Source organism: Dromiciops gliroides, chromosome 1 (genome assembly GCF_019393635.1).
Source record: "Dromiciops gliroides isolate mDroGli1 chromosome 1, mDroGli1.pri, whole genome shotgun sequence".
NCBI classification, from domain to species: domain Eukaryota; kingdom Metazoa; phylum Chordata; class Mammalia; order Microbiotheria; family Microbiotheriidae; genus Dromiciops; species Dromiciops gliroides.
In genome coordinates, this window is record NC_057861.1 from 164,407,669 (window position 1) to 164,433,275 (window position 25,607).

At 37.9% G+C, this 25,607-nt stretch overlaps 1 protein-coding gene across 2 annotated transcripts in view; it reads left to right on the forward strand.

Moving 5' to 3' along the window:
* The first annotated feature begins 528 nt into the window (after nucleotides 1-528).
* The window catches only part of CDYL (chromodomain Y like), a 206,761-nt gene continuing 181,682 nt past the window's right edge, over nucleotides 529-25,607 (forward strand). For both annotated transcript variants that reach the window (XM_043978567.1, XM_043978569.1), the window contains exon 1: nucleotides 529-1,016. In XM_043978567.1, the coding sequence (XP_043834502.1) occupies nucleotides 993-1,016 (24 nt within the window). In that variant the 5' untranslated portion in view covers nucleotides 529-992. The remainder of the gene's footprint in view (nucleotides 1,017-25,607) is intronic.

The following is a 25,607-nucleotide window of genomic DNA, read 5'->3' on the forward strand; positions in this document are numbered from 1 at the left end:
CAACTTCTTTCTCAAGGTCTCCCAAGTCATCCCCAAATACTGTCGGCTCTTTTCTTCCCGTGCTCCCCCTCCAAATTGGCCAACTTAAAGACCCTCAGGGTTGCCCCCCCCCCCAGCGGAAAGAAACTCGACCCTGCGTGAATCCGACCTAGGTAAAGTCGGACGGGCTGTGCAAGATACTTTCCTCGGGGGCTCCTCCCACTGTTCCCCTTCGGCTCCTCCCCTTCCGTGCACAGCTAGCTCCCGTTCGGGTTCCGTCCCAGTGCTGAACCCGAGGCTCGGCTCCCGCTCCCACCACCGCCCCCCTCCCCTCCCCACTTCTCCCCCCCCACCCGCTCTTGCCCCCTCCCCCCTCCCCTTGTGGCAGCCCCGAAAACCCGGAGAAGTGGAATTCCCCACCCTCGAACTCTGCCGTGGCTCGGGCGGTCGCACTGGGCATGCTCAGTAGCCGGGGCAGGGTTTTTTTTTTTTTTTTTTTTTTTTTTGGGTCGAAGTAGGAAGCTTTTTGCACTACACCGGAGAGGGGGAGCCGGGGAGCCACCCGCCGCCACCACCGTGCAGCAGCAGCAGCGGCGGCACCAGCAGTTTTAGCAGCGGCGGCGGCAGCGGCAGCCGCCCCACACTCAGCCCCGTGTCTGGAGAGCTATGAGCCGGAGCCGGGCCGCCGGGGAGTGAGGGAGCCGAGGGGGCGAGGAGGGCGAGTTGCGCAGCTGCTCTTGCGCACAGCCCCAGCAGCGCCGCCGCCGCCGCCGCCAGCCCCGCACTGGCATTGGAGTGCGAGAGGCTCGTCCTGAGCTCCCGGGCAGCGGGGAGGAGGAGGAGGCGGAGGAGGAGGAGGAAGCGGAGGCCACACAGGGACCCAACTGAAACAAAGTGTCGGCACCCCGGCGGCGGCGGCGGCGGCCCCGGCCCCCTCCTCTCCCCCCGACCCCGACCCCAACCCCTCTTCCCTCCCTCAACTCCGCCCGGGGACTCCCGCCTGGCCGCCCACCATGGCTTCCGAAGAGCTCTATGAGGTACCTACCCTCCCCCTCCCCCCCTCACCCCCCGCCCCGGAGAGGAGCGGACCGGCCGGGCGACTGCTTCCCGGGCCCCCTCCTCAGCCCCGCCACCCTCGCTGCCGGGAGCTGTTTCCAGCTCGACGGTCCTGCTCCTCCTCGGTGGCTCCCCCCCTTCCCACTCCCCTCCCCCGCTTCCCACCCCCACCCCCCCGGGCAGCAGTTTGCTGGACGGGAAATATGTGCGAGGAGAAGACGGTAAAGTGTGAGGATTGGCCTGTGCCACACTTCGCCTCCGAGATGAGCCCAGGCGGGCTAGAGCGAGCGGGCCGGGGGGAAGAGACGCGCACGTTTGGGCTGGGCGGGGTGGAGGACGACTTGCTGCTGGCTGGAAGCAGCTGGAGTGGGGAAGGCATCGGACGAGGGCAAAAGATGTCGTGGGGGGGGGCGGTGACTTCTGGGGGGGTGGGGGTGCGGCGGCGGCGGGGGAAGTCGTGCCGGCCCCGTGGACTTGCTCAGACTCTGCAAAAAAAAAGTGTTCCTAGTGTAGGGTAAGGAGTGTAAAGCCCCTGTAACTGCATGGCGGGGGACTGGATCGTGGTGGGATAGGGTTCTTTTTTCTTTATTTCCATCTCCCCCCACCCCCATTTCTTGCAAAGTGCAGTACTACCCATGCTGCCCTCTTGGGTATCCAGCAAGTCGGAGAGATGCAAAAGATCACATTAAAAACGCTCGAGTTGGCCACACGCTTTCGATAGTTTTTAGCTTTGTGGCAAAAGCCAGGAAATTTAAATTTAGCTCTGATGCCCTGTCATTCATTCGTAGTATCCATTGGGGGAGGGGCATGTGGGGGCAACAAGAAGAAGAGGGTAGTGACCAGAGCTCTTGAGTTAAGTGATATGGCTGAGCCAATTCTAACTCATTGGAGTTTTGAGGTAGCAGTTTTGCAACCTTAAAGTGATTTAAAAACTTGGTGATTCTTAGAACTTACCTTTAAATTGAAGACTTCCCCAGGAGTATAGAGCATTCATTATTTTGAAGCCCTTCTGTCCTGTTGGATGAATAACTTTTTACTGGAGAAAAGATGGTGGGTCTCTTAATGATTTAAAAACTTAACTTCTCAACAAACAAACCCTATCTTCTTATAATAATGATGATAATAACAATAATAACTTACATTTGTAGAGCCATTACTATGTGCCAGGCACTGAGCTAAGCACTTTATGAATCTTATCTCATTTAATCTTTACAAGAACCCTAGGAAGTAGATATCAACCCCATTTTACAGTTGAGGAAACTGAGGCAAAGGTTAAGTGACTTCCCCAAGATCATTTAGCTAATAAGTATGTGAGACTGGATTTGAACTCGAGTCTATTTGACTCCCAGCCTAGAAAAAAGTATTTGTCTAGAACTTAAAACTTTTGTATACTTTGTGATTGTATTGTAGGTGTGGGTTGGAGTCTTAAACATCCTTTATGAGCACACACCTATAGTCCTTGTGAAAACCTAGTGATGACAATGGTCTCTCCTAAGTATATTTGTCAATGATGTTCACATGGGTCTTTAATTGACCTCTTTCCTGTGAATAATCAGAGTTCATCAGACACAAGCAGTTTGCTGTTTTTGAAAAATTATAGGAAATTTTCAGATGGATGCACCCGTTGTAGAACCTCTACTTGTAATTTATTTATATAATAAACATGGTTTAGAAAGGGATAAATGGTTAAGTTCTATATCATCTTAGTCGTGGATTGAAGTAATCTACTTTGATTTAACAACATTCCACAAATTCTTGAGTGCCCTGTGTTCAAGGCACAATGTACTCACTTGTGCTCTTTGTGGGCAGGGATAAAGTAGGGGCAGCAATTTATACTATAAGGCAATAAATGATAATTTTTTAAAAAGAAATATTATTAAAAGTATGAGGGCAAAGAAGGGGAGTAGAATTGTGAAGCCTTGAAGCATCTCTGAGTTTTCAGTGGCTCTAGAAAATGACCTGAGCATGGAAGCCTGGTGGACATCAGGATACTTTAGTTTCCCAGTCAAGTTAATTTTTGCTTTTATAGACCTAAGGGGTTATTCATTCTTTAGTTTTGTTGTGTTAGTGCTTAAGTATGCCTAATAATATGCTATGTGGGTACTCAACTACTCTAGATTTTTTAGCCAAATTTGTCAGTCTTCTAACAGTTTTCTAGTTATCTAGGAACTACTTTTCCCATAATAATTTAATGATCAATATTTTGAACTAACTGCTTCTTCTAGAAATTATTTTTCTAAATAGATGTCTAAAACACTTTCACTTTTATATTAATACAGCTTAAATCGGCTTCATTTCATTTCCCAGTTTTTCTTTTCTAAAGTTAGGGATTCATGTTATACTTTATCACATTTACTTTTGATAGGATTGCTAGAGTAAATGGGCGTGGAAACACCCCAATTTGTCTTCATTAATAGAAATAGAGTGTCCAGATCAAGAAATATAGTGGTTCAACTGTAGTCTGTGTTTTTAGAACATGATTTGGAATACTTTTATCCTGTTTTGTGGGAAGCACATTTCTAGAGTGATATTGACAAACTCTAAAAGGCAAGGTAACCAGGATGATAAAAAGTCTTGAAGTGGTAACTGTCTTATGAGGTCTAGTAGAGGAAACTAGGACATTTTTAGGAGAATTGGGTAATAATAGCTAACATTTTTTTAAAGTGTTTTAAAGTTTGCAAAGTACTTTACATATATTATTTCATTTGGTATTCCTCACTAAAATCCTAGAGGTAGGTGGGTGACATTATTATTCTCATAAATAAACAGAGTTTAAAGGCAAGGCAAGATTCAAACCTAGATCTTCTTAACTTGAAGTTTATTACTTTAACCATGACACCACCTAGCCGACTTGTTAGCTGTCTTCAAATATTTGAAGGGCTATTAGATAAGAGATGAGAAGAGTGAATACATTTTTGTCTTCCAGTTGGCAATAGTAGTTAAAAATTTGTATGGTAGATTTTAGCTCAGTGTAAGGAACATTAACAATTAGAGCTGTCCAACAATGGAACATCTCACTTAAAAGTAATGAACTTTTCCTTATAGGAGATGTTCAACCAGAAACCAGATAACCTACCTGTCTCTGGTGTTCTGGAAAGATTTCCTGCAATGATTGCCAGGGAGATTGGAAAGAGATTACCTCTAAGGTTCCCTCCAACCTTGAGTCTCTTAAGAACTCCCAGCTCTCTTCATTGTGTAAAAAATAACCGTTCTTTCTCTTTTCTCAATGAAAGCTACCAACCTTAAAATTCCATGTCATGCAAAAAGGAATTTGTAAATCAAATTTTAAAAGACCCCCAAGAGAACTTTGAAATGAATATTTATGAGGAACAGGGTGGCAGTGGGGAAGTAAATATGTCATATTTTTGGTAATTCTGACCAAGGAGTAAAACACAGACACCAGCATGAGACATTACTTATTTGGACATCATGACATGTCTTTTTTCAACGTTGATGTTGAGATTTCCCATTTGATGAATTATAGTAATATATCATACTTTAAATTAAAAATGCTACTCTGTAGAGTATGTAAATTACATATTCTCATCTTAATGGTCATTCTGTTGAGAAAAAGTTGGAAAAATTCATTAAATAATTTGATTAAAATGGAAATAAATTTTAAGAATGAAACATTCTACCTGTAGTTTATAAAAATGAAAGAAATAGAAGTATAAGATGAAAAATTATGGGATAAGAACAAGATTTTAAAGAAAAAGAATGGAAGGTAAGTGCCATTTGAATCTTCATTCACTTTGGGGGGAAAGTTCCCTTCTCTCCTCATCAAAGGTATCCTCTACCAAGACTTAGAGCACAGTACTATTTCAAGATCTTTATCTATAGTTCAAATGTAAGTCACTAACAGCCGAAGATATTGTGCCAGTGGATAATTTGCATGTTAGCCAAGCTGTACTAGCATCTCTTCTGATTTTAGTATAGTTGAGGTTACTTAAGGAAAAACAGAACATAAATTTGTTAAAGCTACTGTGACTTGGTGATCTGGTATTGATGGAGGGCCAGTAAAGTCAAAAAGTGGTGTTCTTTCTCTTTGGAAATTATCGGAATACTTTATGGACACCCTCATTTTAAATACATATCTATTTATGAATTGTTGGAGCTATCATATGGGAAAATTCTGTATCTTCATAATTCATTTTTCTGAATTTATTGAAATGTTTCACTTGACTTTTATTCTTTGTAATCATTCTTGAACATTTTCTGTGTTAAAATGTTTTACCTTTTAAGAAGATAAAATTTCTTGAACTTCCTTGTTTTGAGTCTAATTCTGTCAGAACTAGGTATAACTGATTTCTTCTGTTTTTCATTACTGATATTAGACATTGCAAGTTTTCTCAGAGTATAGGTACTGATGATGTACCTGACCAGCTCCACTGATTCATGGCTTTGAATATTTATGTATGGTATACAGAAGCCATCCATGATTTAACCTGGTTCAATAATGTGGTTGGATTCTAATCACTATCCTATTCCTAATTAACTATGACCTCCTTTAATCTATCAACCTTAAATTCTTTCTATGTTATATATGTGAAATGGAAGGATTGGACTTGGGTTATCTTTTAGTTTCCCCTTCAGTTCTAAAAATTAGAGGAATCTTTTGAGAAAAAAAAAATCGAAATCACTGCTGCTATTGCCTTGTAGCTCTTGCTCCTCAGAACCCTGTGAGCTTAGGTTCTATTTGTCCTTCAAATGAAGAAACAGAAGCAAAGGTTAATTGATTTGTTCAAGATCACTGCTAGTCTTTCTACTATTATGCTAACCACATTTGACCCATGTTGAACAATAAAGAGTTGGCTTCTATGAACCCTGAAAATGCAAAATAACAATTGCTCCAAAGAGATTAGTCTTTCCTTGTGGTTCCCTCCAGAGTATTTGTGCTTCTTATTTTATTGTTAGAGCTCCCTGTAACTCCTATTTCTTGATCCCCAGGCCTTTTGGCCCTTGTCAATAGAGAGGAGTCAAGAAGGATTATTAGGGAGATCAGAAGTCATCTAAGTATATTTGGATTTATTATTGCTAGTACTATCTCCCTTAATTGGGAGAGTTAACCGTATTTTTGTGGTTTAGTTTTTATTAACAGGTATGATTTCTTTTTAGTTGCAGGTATTTTCCTAATTCTAGAAGTCTTAGGACCTTTTGCCATGTTTGTCCTCCACAAACCCATCTTTATGTGCTCTCCTTGTTTTAGTGGCCACAATTGGGAATAATAACTAAATAATGGACACTTCCAGCTAGTCCTTTTCTTTCTGCCTTTCTGGTTCTGTATTTCTACTTGTCTATAGGATGTTACCACTTAGATATTTTGTTAACATCTGAAACAAATAGGGTAAATTGAGTGTTCAATTCTCAAATCTTTGCTTCAGTTCCTTACCCCAAATCAACCTTTTCTAGTTTCTTGTGCCATTGAAATTCTACTAGTATACACACACACACACCTTCCACAACCAATTCATGACCAGTGCCTGCTGTTTTTTTCTTCTCCTAGAAAAGACTTTTTAGAAAAACATTTATGCTGCTACCATCCTAGACCAGGACTTCACACCTGAGTTGTTACAGCAGCCTACTAGACTGGTTGGTCTACCTGCCCCTAATATCTCCTTTCTTCCATTCTGTTTTATACAGCTACTAGAGTAATCTTTTTCAAATGTAATTTTCTTCCTGTCACTACTTTTTATCCAGTCTGAACTGGAGCCTGACTTTCTAGCTAGTTACTCATCTTATTATGATTAGTAAGCTATTCCTAAACTCTGTAATACTTAATTAACTTGGAATATCCCATACCTTGGAATTTGTGAGATAAACTGAAGCTGTTTAATCAGCAGCACAAAGGACTTGTTAATGGTGTATTAATTATATTATCAGGTAAATACTTATTAAGAACAGTCTTTACATACAAAAATAATGCTACTAATGAACATAATTCATCCTTGTTAAAGTAGAATCTACTTTGTTTGAATTAACACGAACTTTTTTTTTTGCGGGTCAGTGAGGGTTAAGTGACTTGCTCAGGGTCACACAGCTAGTAAGTGTCAAGTGTCCGAGGTTGGACTTGAACTCAGGTCCTCCTGAATCCAGGGCCAGTGCTTTATCCACTGTGCCACCTAGCTGCCCAAACACAAACTATTTTTTAAAAATTTCTCTCAATTGGGATTTTAAACTTCCTAGTTGATCACAATTCATCAGATTTATTTCCACACCCTTCTACTTCATGTCTTTGTTCTTGTATAAGCTATTTCTCCCACTGGACATATGTTCCCCATTCCTAATCACCCTAAAAAGTATCTGCACTCACCTCTAAAACATCTTTTCTTTTGTTTTTTATTAATAGACTTCTTAAATGTCATTGTTCCAATTTCTAGAGATGAAAAGACAAGAACAGAAATAATTCTTCCCCTCAAGGAACTATTCTATCAGGAGTTGATAGTCTATCAAATAAATGTTGCATCTCCACTAGAAGACTTACTTGCCACAAAGAAGTATAGCTAGGTAAACAGGAGGAAGAAAACTCAGCCTATTGGCAAAGTCTGACCAGATGTTTTATTTCACATCTTAGGCCTCTACCTCTTGAAAGAGGAGGAAGGCATGCTTTACCTGAATGATTTTATTCAAGATTATTTTCCTTGACATTGTGGTTGTGATGTTAAATTGTTCTCCCAGTTCTTCTCATTTCATTCTGCATCATTTCATATAAATCTTCCCAAATTTATATGAATTTGGAAACCATTCCTGATTTGCCTAAAACATTTCTTCACTGGTAAATTGAGTGAGTATACTCATTTACATTTTCTTACAACTAACTTTTCGAAGATGTTCATTTGAGCATTTTCCATACTATGACATAGGGATATCTCTACATTGTCCCAGTACAAGTCTTTAGAGCAGGGCTTCTTAACCTGGATTCCATAAAATTGTTTAAAAAAATATGTTGGTAATTGTATTTCTTCCTTCCTTTCTTTCTTTTGGGGGGGGCGGGGTAAGTGACTTGCCTACGGTCACACAGCTAGGAAGTGTCAAGTGTCAAGTGTCTGAGGCTGGTTTTGAACTCAGGTCCTCCTGAGTATGTTATCCACTGCACCACCCAGCTTGCCCCCCCCCCCCAATTGTATTTCAGTAATTTGATTTTCCTTGTGATCTGTGTATTTTAATGTGTGCACTTAAAAACATTCTGAGTAGTGGCTCATGGATTTCACCAAAAAAGGCGCAGAACCTTTGGATACCCCATGGCTAACTAATTCCTGGACTAGATATGAAGTCAATCAATGACTTTTTTTTTATTAATCTTAATAGTATTTTATTTTTCCAATTACATGTAAAGATACTTTTCTACATTCATTTTTGTAAGATTTTGAGTTCTGAATTTTTCTCCTTCCCTCCCCCTCCCTAAGACAGCAAGCAGTCTGATAGAGGTTATACAGTACAATCATGTTAAACATATTTCCACATTAGTCATGTTGTGAAAGAAGAGTCAGAACAAAAGGGAAAAACCACGAGAGAAAAAAAACACCCCCAAACTGAAAATAGTATGCTTCAATCTGCATTCAGACTCCATAGTTCTTTTCCTGGATGTGGAGAACATTTTCTATCATGAGAGTGACTTTATTTCTTAAAACACTTTCTCTGTTTTCTATTCCAGTTCCATTTGGGATTATTTTAATCCCAAATTATCATTGCTCTTGAAGTTAGTACTTTAAGTGATGCTAAATGCAGTAAATACTATTTTGCCTTTTAGTAGCTTGTTCAAAAAACCTAGGTGGTATGTTCATGAAAGAAAATTTAGTTTCTAAATTTGTTACCATAGATTGTTTGAAAGAATAACAATGATAACATTTATAAAATGCTTTAAAATCATAGGAAAGTTAAGGCATATTTCCCTCCTCTGTCCTATTCCCCCACCATGTAGGCTAATGTTTTATTCCATTGGATCTTGTAAAAGGGTAATCTTTTTGGTTTTTTTACAACTCTTCTATCTCTGAATATATTTCTACCACTATCCCTACTCACTGAATCATCCATCCCTTGTAATAAAGACTTAAAAAAAATAGGGAAAAAGCAATTTAGCAAAAGTAGCCAACTCATTGACAGTATATGATAATGCATTCAATATTCTACACCCATAGACCTCTACCTCAGAAATGAAGTGAGAAGGGGGCAGCTAGGTGGCGCAGTGGATAAAGCACTGGCCTTGGATTCAGGAGGACCTGAGTTCAAATCCAGCCTCAGACCCTTGACACTTAACTAGCTGTGTGACCCTGGGCAAGTCACTTAACCCTCATTGCCCTGAAAACAAAACAAAACAAAACAAAAGAAATGAAGGGAGAGAAATATATTTTTTCAACTCTCCTCCCAGGTCATTTTTTTGGGTCATTAACATTAACAACGCTCAATTTCCCTTTATTTTTATTTATTATTTTAGCCTTTGTGTATTGTTTTCCTGGATTTGTTCACTTGACTGCATCAGTTGATTTCCTTTGTTTTTATGAAATTTTCATGGTGATTTTTTAAAAAACAGTGCAGTAATAATCTGTTGCATTCATTTACTACAATTTGTTTAGCTATTCCCAATGGATATATATTTGATTTCCATTTTTTGTTACCCTCACTTGCCTCTTCCTTCTTATTAGAGGACTGGTACATGGAATAATCAACTCCTCCCAAAGACTTCCTTTATAGAGGGTTTGGATTAGAACTTTTCAGGTAACTGAATATCAGTAACTCTGCTTGGTTTCACCTCTGTGTTCTTGGGCACAGTAGGGGCTTAATAAATGTTTATTGAATTAAATTACCACAAAAAAGTGCTGCTATGAATATATTGTTATAAATGGGCTCATTCTTTATTGAACTTTGGGGGTTTATGTTTCTCACTAGAGTTTCTTGTGTTGAAGGGTATGGGCATAATTTCAAATTCATTTACACATGGTGTAAACAGTTTATTCAGTTGTAAAATGGGGATAATAATAACACCCAACTCAGGATTTTTGTTAGGATTAAATGATAATATCTAAAATGTTTAGCTTGGTGCCTGGCACATAGTAGGTGGTGAATCAATTTACAGTTTCAGTGACACTATTAGTATGTCTTTTTTTCAGCCTTTCCAACATTGACAATTTCCATGTTTGTTAATTATCTGGGTTTGAGATGAAACCTGTTTATTTACATTTGAGTTTATTCATTCATTTATCCATCCATTTGTTTATTTACTCATTAATTAATTCATTCTGTGGGGCAAGGAGGGTTAAGTGACTTGCCCAGGGTCACACAGCTAGTAAGTGTTAAGTGTCTGAGGCCAGATTTGAACTCAGGTCCTCCTGAATCCAGGGCTGGGACTTTATCCGCTGCGCCCGATGAAAAACATTTATTATGTGCAGTCTGGTTATAGCTAGAAAAGATCAAAAGCTCTTTAAGATTTGATAGGAAAGTTGAGGGGAGGAGAATGGAATGACCCATGGTCCTTTGGGAAGTGGCAGGGATGATATGATAGCAAAGGAGGTCTAGGTGTCTGAAGGGCATTACATTAGAAGAGACAATAAGGTCCAGTGGTCTTTAGGGCTCAGTGGCAGAGCAATGCCTCCTGTTCATCATCTTATAAGAAGGATTTTAATTGATGAGAACCCACTAATAATGGCTGTCCCATAAGACTCTTTACTGGGCCTTCTTTCTGTTACACTTAGTGATCTCATCAATTAAATGATTCTTAAATCTTGTTATCTAATCTAACCACCTAACCCTAGTCTCACATTTCTAACTGTCCATTGGACATCTCAAACAGGATGTCTCATACATAGACATTTAAAAATCAAGCTGGGGGCAGCTAGGTGGCCCAGTGGATAAAGCACCAGCCCTGGATTCAGGAGGATCTGACTTCAGATTACGCCTCAGACACTTGACACTTAGTAGCTGTGTGATCCTGAACAAGTCACTTAACTTCATTGCCCCTCAAAAAAAAAGTCAACCTGAACTCATCACTGCTTATATTATACATAGTTATTTATTTATATTTTATCTCTAGCTTAGACTGTCAGCTTCTTAAGCAGGAGCTGTCTTTTTCCTTTCTTTGTATGTCCATACATGGTACATAGTAAATAGGTGCTCAAATGACTAACTGTATTCCTTTCCTAGTGGAACTAAAAGAGTCTGGCCTATAACTCTTGGGAAGAAGAGGATTGGGCCTTAAGGTCAGATATTGGAACAAGGACTCTGAATTCCGTACCCTGCAGGAGGGGAAAAGGGGGATTTGGCAGTAAAGTTGGGGGAAAGGTTTTCTGCAGCACCTGCTTTGCTGGGACTTTTAGCTCCTGTTTGGGAGCAATATTTCATGTACATAATGCTTCACAGTTCTTTGGAGAACTGTTCATATTTTTTGTTTTTGTTTTGGTTTTTTGGGGGTTTTTTTTGTGGGGCAGTAGGGGTTAAGTGACTTGTCCAGGGTCACCCAGCTAGTAAATGTCAAGTGTCTGAGGCCGGATTTGAACTCAGGTCCTCCTGAATCCAGGGCTGGTGCTTTATCCACTGCGCCACCTAGTTGCCCCCTTTATTTTTTGGTTTTGTTTTGTTTTGTTTTTACTGTTCATATTTTTTAAGCACTTAACAATTGGGGAAATGAATGAACAAATGAAGCATTTATTAAGTGCTTGCTATGTGCAAAGAACTATGCTAACTCTTGTTTATAAAAATGGAAAAGCAGGGCAAGACCTCAAGGAGTTCATGTTCTAATAGGGGAACAGTAGAGGAAGAATTTCGGGTGCAAGTCAGATACATAAGTCTCATAGGCTTTAAGGTGCTATAACAAAGTACATAATATCTTCTTTAATGTCATTTTCTTGGTAAATCATCAGTTCCTTCTGTTATTTAACAGTGCCAATGGTTTTGATGGCAAGAACTTTTTCTTGTTCTTAAGTAGTTAATTGCTGTAGCATCTGTAGGAGCATTTGCCAGGGCTACATCTTCATAGAGGTTGCTTTTTAGGAAGATGGCAGCAGGCACTATCCTGGAAGCATGGCCATTTCTAAAACTCTTGCGTTCAGGATCTTGTACTATCTAGTGGGGTCTGAAAGGAGATGGTGGTCAAGCTTGAAATTGGGGTTTAAAATGACTGTCATATATTTGTGTAAATCTTATTCTTTTGTTATGCAAGAAGTAGTTGATGCAAAGCTGTTTTCCTCCAGAATACAATTTCCCTTATCTTAGCTGCAGCAATTTTATTTGTGCAAAAGGGTGTTTATTTCATATTAGAATTCTCTTATTTTTCCACATCTTTTTCTTGCTTAGTTAAAAATTTCTTTTCTCACTCTAGTTATGAAAGATACTTTATCTTGTTTTCATCTAATTTTTTGTAAAAGACTTTTTATCTTACATTGTAATTAGAAGAGAAATAATACCTTGAATAGTACCTGAGGGGGAAAAAGTAGTCATTGCAGATTATAATGTGTTGTAGTAAATGCTAAATTCCTAGGTGGAAAAAATGATGAGCTTTTCTGCTTCAAAAATAACATGGTACCAGCTTTTCCTATCTTAGAAGTGAAAGAGGGTTCCTTGTTACTTTCAGAATCTTCTTTAACTTCTCTAAAGTATTCCTAAAGCGTGATGCTCTAGTTTCCCAAATAGCATTAGTGATTCCTCCAGACTAAAATGGAGTTGTCACTCTCCATATTGGGGTTTTTCCTCACCTCAAGCAACTAAGAGGCTCTAGCCATGCACCTAATGACCCTAGGACCAAGACTTTAGTAGTAGTCTTTTTTTTGATCTATCCTTCTCATCTTAATCCTCATAGATGGTGCTTAGGATATGTTGATTGAATTGAATAGAATTAATGAAAAAATTCCATAAAGTAATTGTAGCTGAGTATGGAGGTGGAGAAAAGGAATTATTTCTGAACTGATGATAATGGAAAGGGTCAACAAATTTTAGGAAAGTTTTTTCTTCTGTCTTAATATCTTTTGGGGCCTTATTTTGTGATGGTAAAGAATTACTCTTTTGATAAACGCCTACAGATTTCCATTTGTCTTAGAAGTGGCTTGTTAGAGTTTTTGCAAGTTTTTAGTGACTACTGTGAAAATGTTAGTCAACGGTTTTTTACTGTTTTTAAAAAAGAAGACAATGAAAAAATGTAATCTTGCTCTGTTGTCTTGGTTTCTTGTATTTTCACTTTCTTAATATATTTCAAATAGTTTATTGTACTTTCTCAAAGTCTTGAAGCTGCTATTAATCTAGCAGGCCTTTGTTGAGAACACTAGCCATCAAAACCCATTTTGAGTCAGAAGTATACTAAAGTAGTGTGTTTCAAACTTTTTTCATTATGTTTATTATGAGAGAAATCACCAGTAGAATTAGAATTAAGATGCTGATTGTTCTTCCTTGGTAATAAAACTCATTTAATAGCCATAACGCATAAGGTATGTCTGAAGCAATGATAATGGTGTGCTTGTATGCCTTACTCTGATGGAGAAGCAGTGCAGTGATCAGAGTAAGGACATGATTCAACTTGTTGCAGCAGCATTTTTGAGGTTGTCCAGTCAGTCTTGTCCTAGCAGCTGTGGTGGAAAAGTATGTGTTTTAGTGTTGCTATGAAAATGAGTGGCTGTTATTTTAGAACACGATTACCAAGATTTGTGAAAATTCTGTTCACACATAGAGGTGATTTGAGTTGAATTGCATTAATAAATGTTTATTGAATTGAATAAATCTGCAGGTGAGACACTGAGTGTGTTAAAAGAAATTTATAGGGATAAGATAATGACAAGTATGCAGTTGTTGACTTAGAAAAAAAGATTTTAAAGATGATCAGAAAGATAGTTATGTACTAAGTAGTTAATGAATGTCTCTAAAAGTTGTGATTTGGTTCATTCATAGGCAGCTAGCCTGGTGAAGTAGATAAGTAGGAAGACCTGGGTTCAAATTTGCCCTCAGTCACTTCCTACTACCTTTGTGACTGTGGGCAAGTCATTTAACCTTTATTTGCCTCAGTCTCCTCAACTCTAAGAATGTGGATAATAATAGCTTCTACCTTGTAGGGGTTGTGTTAAGGATCAAAAAAGATTGGTAAAGCATTTAGCACAGCTCCTGGCACATAGTAGGCCCTGGATAAATGCTTATTTCTCTTCCTGCACCCCAATTTAAATGAACTGTGAGAGTGGTGATTGTGAAGTGTTACCTTACTTTAAAAGAAAATTTGAAGCTGAAAAAGCATAATACACATTTGAGTGATGAGAAGGAACAGTGAGGATTTGACATTTGTACTTTTTGTCAAGGGAAATTATATGAAAAAAGGATTTTCTTTTTAGAAAAAATTTTTTAAACAATTTTCGGGATTTTGCATGGGAACTTTTAACAAGTATGACCTCTTCACTTACCCAATTTGTAGGAGTTTCTCAGGAACCTTTTTTTCTTTAATCCTTTTATTTTGTTTCATTTTCATAATAAACATTTTAATTTAAAGTTTTGAGTAACAAATTTGATCCTTCCTTCCTTCCCTCCCCCATGTGGCAATAAGCAATCAAATATAGGTTATATATGTGCAGTTATGTAAAACGTTACCATATTATCCCTTTTGTATAAGAAAACTTGAATAAAAGAAAGAATTGAAAGAAATAAAGTGAAAAACAGCATGCTTCAGTCTGTTCAATTAATATCAGTTCTTTCTTTGGAGGTGGATAGTATGTTTCATCATTAGTCCTTTGGGATTGTCTTGGATTGTATTGATGAGAGTAGTTGTCATTCACAGTTCTTCACCAAACAAAATTTCTGTCACTGTGTACAACGTTCTCCTTGTTCTGCTTATTTCACTATACATGAGTTCATATGTCTGTCCAGGCCTTTCTGAAATCATCCTGTTTGTCATCATATGGCACGATAATATTCCATCACCATCATGTACCACAGCTTGTTTAGCCATTCTCCAATTGATGAATGTCGCTTTGATTTCCAATTCTTAGCCAATACAAAAGGAGCTTCTAGAAATATTTTTGTACAAATAGGTCCTTTTCTCTTTTTCTTTGGGCTATTAACCTAGTAGTTGGTATTGCTGGATCAAAGGTTATGCACAGTTTTATAGTCCTTGGGCATAGTTCCAAATTGCTCTCCAGAATGGTTGGATCAGTTCACAACTCTACCAGCAGTGGATTAATGTCCCAGTTTTCCCATAGCCAGCCCCTCCAACATTTGTCATTTTCCTTTTTTGATATAACAATCACTTTGATAGTGTGTGAGGTAGTACCTCAGAGTTGTTTTTTCTGATTAATAGTGATTTTGAGCATTTTTTCATATGACTATGGATAACTTTGATTTCTTTGTAAAATGACAGTTCATATCCTTTGACTAGTTATCTTTTTTTTTTTTTTGGAGGCAATTGGGGTTAAGTGACTTGCCCAGGGTCACACAGCTAGTAAGTTTCAAGTGTCTGAGGCCAGATTTGAACTCAGGTACTCGTGAGTCCAAGGCCAGTGCTTTGTCCACTACGCCATCTAGCTCCCCCTTGACTATCAATTGGGGAGTGACTTGTATTTTTATAAATATGACTCGGTTCTCTGTATATTTGAGAAATGAGGCCTTTATCAGTGATACTTGTAAATATTCTTTTCCAGTTTTATGCTTTCCTTATAATTTAGGTTGCATTGGTTTTATTTGTGCAAAAGCTTTTTAATTTTATATAATAAAAATTATCTATTTTACATTTTGTAATGCTCTCTATGTCTTTGGTTATAAATTCTTCCCCTGCCCATAAATCTTATAAATTCTTCCCCTGCCCATAAATCTGACAGAAACTATTCCATGCTCTCTTAATTTGCTTATGTTATCACCCTTTATGTGTAAATCATGTACCCATTTTTACCTTATTTTAGTATATGGTATGAGATGTTGGTTTGTACCTAATTTCTGTCAATATTTTTTTCCAGTTTTCCCAGCAGTTTTTTGAATAATGTTTTTTGTTCCAAAATCTTGGATCTTTGGGTTTATCATATACTAGATTACTACAGTCATTTACTATAGTGTAATTCATGCCTATTCTATTCCATTGATCCACCCCTCTATTTCTTTCTTTCTTTCTTTCTTTCTTTCTTTCTTTCTTTCTTTCTTTCTTTCTTTCTTTCTTTCTTTCTTTCTTTCTTTCTTTCTTTCTTTCTTTCTTTCTTTCTTTCTTTCTTTCTTTCTTTCTTTCTTTCTTTCTTTTTTTTCTTTCTTCTCCCAAGTATTTTATATGGGATTACTCAGGAACTCTTGACCTGGGTAATGCATCAAGGCAGATTATACCTCAACTCTTATACCTGGGTTTTTTCCTCGAAATTTAATTTAATTCTTTGAACAACATTTTTTGCTCTGTACAAAGCACCATGTTGGGGGGTTGGGGGGAAGAAATGTTTAGAAAGAACATAGTCCCTTTTCTGGGAGCTTATGTTTATTACCCCTGATGTGTATTAGATGTATGACCATGAGCATACCTCTCAGCTTTTTATGATACGTAGAACCACCTAAAGTTTGCAGAACACTTAACATACATTTCATTTAAACTTCACATTAACTCTGAGGTATCTCCTTTAGGCTTCGCATTTTAAGTGTGTTTAATTCATTTAGCATAACATTATCTGCAAACAGGAGCATTTGTAGAGGATTTCGGGCACCTTACCATCTTTCAGTTTGTATTCTAGACATTCTTCTAGCATAGTGATGGATTACTTTGGTAAGCATACATCTATCTAATGTCCTACCTTGTATAACACTTGTTATTAATAAACAGAAGGTTGTGGAACACAATTACCTTTGTTTACATCTTTCAAGGAATCTTTTAAGTTTAAGATTGTAAGGGCCAAATTTATTATGGGGAGAGTTAATTGAACAGCTCGCCACAGTATTGGGGTTCAGAAAATAATGAGAGACCTCTAGGTCTAAAGTTTCCTTCCTTCCAAACTGCCTTTTTTAGTTATTTCTCCCAGACTAATAAGAAAGGAAATCAACAGCCTCTTTTCCACAAACCAACCAGGTTTTATTAATGGGAACAAAATTTACAACAAAGGTAAAGTTAATAAAGCCAGGGACAAGGGAATAGGGGAAGAGAAACCAAATAAGCTCCCTGGGTCTAGCAAAGACTGACTCAAATCCAAAACGTGCTTCTAGCCCAGCTAGGTTGAAGAGCTGGCCTCGCTTCCACAAACTCACCACCTGGGGTCAAAAACAGTTCTTCTATGAGCAAGCATCCCCTTCCTAGTTTTTCTCTCCACCAACATGTCACCCAGGGCTGGCCAGGTGTGGCTTCCATCCAATCATCCTTAAGTAGGTACTTAGTCAGTTTCTCATTCTCACCCAATTCAAACAATATTAAATCAGGTGGGACCCCTGGGCACCTGCCAGATCCCATTATTTTATCACAGATGTTGCATGGAAAGCACATTGGATATGCTGCATTGTATAGGGCAACATTTTGCTTTATCCAATCAAATGCTTTAATAGTATAAAAAATAAGTACCACGGGATCTTTATTCTATATGCTTTTTGGTCATGTGTGTGATAATTAAGATGTGGAACTATTGTATAGAACATAGCTTGCTGAAGCCTCTGTTTCCTTATCATCAAGGATGACTATAGATTATTCATAAAAATTTTGTAGAGAAGAGAATTTAGACAGGTCAGTAATTTAGTAATACTCTCTTGGTTGTCTCTTCTTGTATGGTTTGGCTGTTAATATTATTATTTAGTCTTTGTCATTCACCTTTCAAATACTTTGATTCTTTAGCCACTTTAAAATTGTTTCCTCTAGCACAGACCTCTGTTTTTACTGGGTAAGCCAAAAGTCATGGTTTTAATAATAACTTTTTGAAAATTATTTTTCATTTTTTGCCATTTATGAGATTTGATTTCTCACATGCAATATAAATTTATTTCCTATATATTGCATATGATGCTATGTCATTGTAAATCTTAGCCCACCCTGTACTTGATCTAGTTTAGCTCTAGCTCTTCCTATCTTTTCCCCATAAGTTCCATTTCTTTATAAGTCCCAATTGGAACTAAAATGTTAGTCCATATGTAAGTGGCTACACTACCCTAGTATAGTGTAGTGTTTTTAAAAAAATCTTTACCAACATAATCCATCTTTCATCTAATTTGTCCTCCTATTTTCATCCTTAAATGCTCTTGAAACGATCTTTTTAGTAAGATCTGCTTCTAAGCTTTCTTTGAAAGGGTTTTTCCTTCTGCTTCTTTATTGTGTGACTGGATAATATTCACAATATTCCATCTTCTTCCCCTATAAGATTTTACAAATGAGCTTTTCTCTCTCTCTCTCTCTCTCTCTCTCTCTCTCTCTCTCTCTCTCTCTCTCTCTTTCTCCCCCTCCCTCCCCAATGAGGTTCAAGTGACTTGCCCAGGGTCACACTACTAGTGTCAATCAAGTGTCTGAGGTCGCATTTGAACTCAGGTCCTTCTGAATCAAGGGCTGATGCTTTATCCACTGTGCCACCTAGCTGCTCACTGAGTTTATTTTCTTAACTGTAGTTAGCCTTGCCTTTCATATTTCCCCACTGACATCTTGGTTGAGACAATTTCTTAGCCTTTTTGTTTCCTCATTGCAATTGATTTACAGAGATAAAACTTTCTGTATGAAATTGGTATAGTTGATACCAAACATCTTTTTCACCATCTATTTCCTTTTTTTCCACAGGAATAATTTGTTTTGATAGTGCAAGGTTTTTTTTTTTATTGTGTTTGTTTTAAAAACTGCATCCATTGTCCTTTTTCTCAGTTTTATTCTAGTTCTGTATTAATTTTGAGCTTTACACAGACAGGTTGGTAGTGTGACCACATGGAAAGCTGATTTGGGAATGACATCAGTAATGTTGTTTGCTGTTTTACACACACATATAGACACACATACACACACATATAGACACACATACACACACAGTGGGCCAAAAGTCACGAATGCTTAATGTCCTTTATTTTTTGTTTTTAATTTATAATACCATAGCATCATGTATAATATATATAGGAAATGAATTTATATTATGTGGAAAAATCAAATCTCATAAATGGCAAAAAAAATAAAGAAAAAATGTTCAAAAAGTTATTAAAACATCAGATCTCTTTATGACTTTTGGCCCACCTTGTATATGTTTGTGTGACATATGTATATGTATGTATATATTATGTGTATATAAAATACATAATCAAAAATTATATCAAAAGGTGCATAAGAGAGACATCTTACAAAATGTAATGTAAGCCTTAATGGGGAAAAGATTGTTGTAGGGGATATTAAAAGGTTTCCAAGAGGAGATTGCATTTGAGTGGAGCTTTAATGGATGTGTAGGAACTCACCAGGCAGAGAAGAAAGGGAAAGGTCGTTCTGGCTATAGAATGATTGAGATTGTCAAGGAGAGAGTAGAGAGAGGGAGAAGCTAGCCAAGGATAGAACCTTATAAAACACTCATCTTAAGGGCTCAGGAAAGAGAACAGAGAGAAGAGACTAAAGAAGTAAGGAAAACCAGAGGAGTATAGTATCTTCAAAGCCAAGGTCTAGGAGATGGTGAATCAGTAAAGCATTTATTAAGTAACTTGGGGATAAAAGACAAAAATGTCCCAGCCTCTCAAGGAGTTTACCTCTCATGGGGGACATACATCTATACAAGTATATAAGAAAAAATTTAGGAGGGGATCAGAAAAAGCCTCATTGCAAAGATGACATTTTAAGGAAAACAAGCTTTAAAGGAAAACAAGGGGTTCTCGGAAGCAAAGGGGAGGAGAGAATGCTTTGTAGATATGGGCAAGAGCCAGTACAAAAAAGCATGGAGATGAGAAATGGAATGTCATGTGTGAAGAACAGGAAAAAAAAAGCCAATTTGTCTTGACTATAGGAGTTTATGAAGAAGAATAATGTATAAAAAGGCTTGAATAATTAACGATTGGACTTGGATTCAGGAAGACCTGAGTTCAGATCCTGATTTAGACTGTTATGAGCTATCTGACTTTGGCAGGTCACCAACCTCTAATCCTTACTTTTCTCATCTATAAAATGGTGATTAAAAAATAGTATCAGCATTGCAGGGTTATTTTGAGGATAAAATAAGAAAACATATAAAGCACTTTGAAGACCTTAAAAAGATTATACAAACATTAGCAATTATTACTCAGAATAGTGACTTACTAAGGTGGTAGATGGGGGAGGGGCATCTAGTTGGTACAGTGGATAAAGCGCCAGTCCAGTATTCAGGGGGGACCTGAGTTAAAATCCAGCCTCAGACAACTGATACTTACTAGCTGTGTGACCCTGGGCAAGTCACTTTACCCTCATTGCCCTGAAAAACAAAATAAAGTGGTAGATGAGAATTTAGTATAGGACAGATGGGCTGTCAGAATAAGGATAAAGAGGAAAGGATATGATGAAGATAGAGAGATCAGTGGAGGGTCAGTGGAGGAGAAGTAGAAGGGTATTAGGTTATGGTCAAAGCAGAAATCCAAACTTGAGGAATCTTGATTATGTGGCACATCTAAGAGATGGTGTAGTATAAGGTTGGGCTATGTTTGGTCATATGTGTGTGTATGCATATGAAGCAAATTGTTGGAGCATTGACATATAGTAAATGCTTACTAATAAATGTTTGTTGACTTGTTGACATAAGGTTGGGGGTAGTTAGCCTGTGATTACAATGAATATATCACTGAGAATAGCGGGAGTGAATTGGGTAGAGAAAACCGGGAGGTTGTATGGCAGGCAACAAGAATGGGAGTGGAGCATGTGGGGTACAAATGGATTTTTGTAGACTAGAAGTTATTGAAGGATGGTGGGAGAGAAATACTTGAGAAGTAAAATTTGGTGTATAATTACAGCCCTTCCCCTCAGGCCCTGTGAATCTGTAGTACTTGAGCAGTAGCCTTAAAGTGACATGATACACTTAGGGAGAACACTAGTTTAAGTTGAAAGGAAGAGTAGATGTGTTAAAGATAAAATTAAGTATTGCAAGGCATTTTGAGGAAAAGTAGTTTCAAAAAAAGAGGGAGGTGTAACAGGATGGATTAGTGTGGTTAAAATGGACCCAGGTAAGAGCAGGTCTAACTGAATAAGGATAAAGAATTGGGAGGAAGTAGTGGGAGAAATCATGTGCATCTAAGGGTAGAGGTACAGGGTGACTGATTTGGGAAGCAGTATGTTCAAAGGTGAAATAGTGGCGTGTTGGCAATAGGAGAGGATATTATTTAATTGACAAAATTTAGGATATTGTTAAAAATATAAATTTTTCCTGCTTAAAATTTCTGAATAGAATGTGTTGAAATGGAATGATGTTTGAGCATACCATATTAAAGTACACATTGACTCTTTGGGGGAAAATTTTAGCTGAGAGAATGCAAATCTATCTGAGAATACATTTACATGAGAGAAGTTAGCTCTAATAAATGTCAGCAGTTCCTTATTCATCACAGAGAAGAGAAAAATCTTTTCTATGGTCTCAATAAGCTTTAACATGTTAAAAGTCCTTGTATTTCAATGAAATCAACACAAAAAGGAGAGGCAGAAAACAGCTCACCTAAGAGAAAATCATCTTCATTTTTCTGAATATTATTCTCATCCGATTTAGGCTTCATCTTCTTAGTCACCTTTTAGGTTTAGAGTCACTTTTCCCAGAGCTAGAATTATAATAATTAGCATTTATATTATACTTTTACATATATTGTCACTTGATTCTCATGACCATCATGTGAGGTAGGTAGTAAAGCTTAAAGATGGTCCTGAAGCAAGCACAGAAAGGTTAAACAACTTGTTGAAGGTTATATACCTAATAAAAATGACCAATACTCACCTCTGTAGAGATGGGAAAGAGGATCATCTTGAATCTCATAATTATTTTACCACATAGGTGTGGGGGTGGAGATGGTCTCCTCATAATTTTTGGGTTAAGTAAAATATTAATACATCTTGTAACTAATTAATTCTCTCTTTCCTAATTAACTCTACTTTTTTTTTTTCCTAGAGTGTGTACTTCTGTGCATCTCAACCCTTCCCTGTAGGGGTGAGGCTCAGAGAAGACTAGGAAAAGGGGGGAATTTTGTAGTAGGAATAGATTTTTTAAAACCATTGTATTCCTGATAACTGTTAGATGGTAGATTTTTTTTTCCATTTTTAAAAATTTTGGATGTTTTTATATCAGCAAAATCTGCCTTTGTTCTCCCTCTCCTCAGAAGAAACCAAAACCCCTGTTATAAAAATGAAAAGTAAAAATAAACTGTATTGGCCATGACCTTAAAAAATATATCTCAGGTTTTACTTTTGAATCCTTTACTTCTGTAGTGTGTTTCATCATGAGTCTTCTGGAATTGTGGTTAGTCATTATATGTCCTTATGCTGCTCAAAGTCCCTGATTCTTTCAAAGTTGTTTGTCTTTACCATATTGTCATTGTATAAGCTGTTCTGGTTCTCCTTACTCTGTCTGTATCAGTTCACATAAGTCTTCCTAGGTATTTCTTAATACCATCCCCTTCTTACAGCACAAGATTGTCCTTTCACATTTATATACCATAACTTGTTCAGTCATTTCCCAATTTATGGGTATCCACTTGAATTACCATTTTTTGCCACATATAAAAGCTGTAAATATTTCTGTACATCCCTAGAATTTATTTTGCTCATGAATAATCTCTCCTTTAATCTATCATTATTCTAATTTGACCTCTCTTCTCACCATTCCCTCCTGTTTTTCTATTAAATGAAATGTATTTCTGTGCCCAACCCTGTGTGTTTATATATTTTTCTCCCCTATCAGATGAGGGGTTCAAGTGTATGCTGCTCCCCTCATCCCTTCCTCCTTTTTTTATATAGATGTCTACTTGCACTCCTTGATAATGACATAATTTCCCCTAATCTTCCTTTCCTTTCCATACTAGGTTATTCCTCTCTTTCCATTCTTCCCTTAATATTATCATGTTATAAACCGGACCAATAACAGATCTTCTGTCTAATTTGACTTGCTCTGGTGATCCCTGATAATAATAGGATTCAGAGGGATGTAAGTGGTTTGCTTGTTTAGACCCTTATGATTGTTCATTTGGGTTTATCTTTCTATGATTTTTAAAAATCCTGTGTTTTGAACTACAAAGTTTCTACACAGTTTTGTCCTTTTCATCAGGAATGCTTTGAAACCCTAAATTTTATTAAAGACCTATTTTTTTCCTTGTAGAATTACATTCAATTTTGCTGTTATTCTTGGTTTTAAGTTTATATCTTTTCTCTTCTAGAATGTCAAGTTCCAAGCTCTGCTCCATTACTGTAGTAGATGCTGAATTATGAGTGATTCTGACTAGTTCCTTGGGACTTGAATTCTCTCCTTCTGGCTGATTGTAGTATTTTTTCTTTGACTAGAAGCTCTGGATTTTGGTTATCGTATTCCTAGATGTTTTCATTTTGGGTTTTCTTTCTTGCGGGGGGCGGGGGGTGGGCAGGGCAATGAGGGTTAAGTGACTTGCCCAGGGTCACACAGCTAGTAAGTGTCAAGTATCTGAGGCTGGATTTGAACTCGGGTCCTCTGAATCCAGAACCACTGCTTTATCCATTGTTGGGTTTTCTTTCAAGAGGTGATTGGTGGATTCTTTCAGTTTCCACTTTGCCTTCTGGTTCTAGGAGATCTGGACAATTTTTTTTCTTGAATTCCCATGTCTAGGTTCTTTTTTGGTCATGGTGTTGACATTGTCCAATAATTTACTTTGAGGGGAAGGGGGAAGCAATTGGTATTAAGTGACTTAACCAGGGTCACACAGCTAGTAAGTTTGGTCAGATTTGAACTGAGATCCTCAGAACTCCAGAGCTTGTGCTCTTATCCACTGTGCTACCTTGCTGCCCCTTATCTAAGTTTTGTTTTGTTTTGTTTTGTTTTGTTTTTTTGGTGAGGCAGTTGGGGTTAAGTGACTTGCCCAGGGTCACACAGCTAGTAAGTGTTAAGTGTCTGAGACCAGATTTGAACTCAGGTACTCCTGACTCCAGGGCCGGTGCTCTAACCACTGCGCCACCTAGCTGCCCCCCTTATCTAAGTATTCTTAAATTTTTTCTACATGATCTGTTTTCCAGTTTTTAACTATGAGATACTTTATATTTTCTTCTATTTTTTTTCTTTTGTTTTTCTTTTAAATTTTTGTTGTCTCACAGAGTCATTGACTTTCATTTAGTCCATTCTAGTATGCAAGGAGTTTATTGATTGGGCAAGGATTTTGAATGTCTTTGGCCAAGCTGTTAACGTTTGTTCCAATTTTTTTCTTCCATTTCTCTTTTCCAACTTTTCCCTCTAGTGCTCTCATTTCATTGATTAAAACCAAAACCTCTTGCTTCATATTTCTAGGAATTCTACTTGTATTTGTGCCAAAGCTGTTTTGCTTTAAGGGTTTGTAGATATTTTGGTGCCATTGTTTTCTTCTGTGTTTATGTCATAAATATCCTTTAATTCCTTTGTTTGCTCACTCTTTCAGCCTGCTTCCTGATTTTGAACTTGATGTTAGTTTGGGCTCTGAGAATTTCTTTTTTTCTTTCTTAATTTTTTTTTTGGTAGGGCAGTGAGGGTTAAGTGACTTACCCAGGGTCACACAGCTAGTGTCAAGTGTCTGAGGCTGGATTTGAACTCAGGTCCTCCTGAATCCAAGGCCAGTGCTTTATCCACTGCCCCACCTAGCTGCCCTTTTTTTTTCCCCTGGGGATTTCTTGATCAAAGCTTGAGCAAAGGTCTGTGTTGGTACTGATGCTTTTTTCTTAGAGTATTGAGTATTATGTTAGACCTGCAAGCTTTCAATGCTTCCAGTGATTTGATGCAGGACAAAATCTTATCACTGCCCTCTGATCTTAAGTTTAAGGTTCAAATTCCTGACCTGGGTTTCTGAGCAACAGTAGACTTCTGCTGGTCTGGGCCTTTATCACCCACCCATTTGGGAAGCTCTGCTCATTCAGAGGGACAGACTTAGAGATTTCCCTTTGCTCTGAGTTTCTTGCCTTGATTATTCTTCTTCAGGTTTCAGACTGGGTTAGAAGGTGGATCTGAGACCCTACCCTGGCATCTGAACCATACTGTTGCTGCTTTTTTCTTATTATCCTCCTTATTCTCACACTTCCCAGGACCTAGGACCATTCCCTGCCTTGGACTGTCACCTCTTAGGGAAGTTTCCCTCTTCAGACCACCTTGGAAGTATGATCCTGAACTGGATAGTGGGTAACAAATCTTCCAATTAGCAACAGTTTCCACATTCTAAAATATGGTGCCGCAGTATGGGTCTTTAACATCCTCTTGCCCCAGTTTACAATTTCTCCCTGGATGTTGTTGTATTCCCTATGGCTATGATCTCCTCATGGGACTCTGTGCCCATAGATCTATCTTTTATCTCCCTGTGCTCATGGAATGGAAAATTGATTCATCGTGATCTTTTCTTGGATTTCCCCATCAGTGTTCTTTCTGGTATGATTTCTAGATCTGTTTTGAAGGTTAGTTTTTGTTTGTTTTTATTTGTTTTAGTGGTGGAGAGGGGAAGGGAGGTGGAAGCTTTCTATATTACTTCCTGACACTCCACTATCTTATGTCCCTCTAGTTGTTTTAACTGGAATT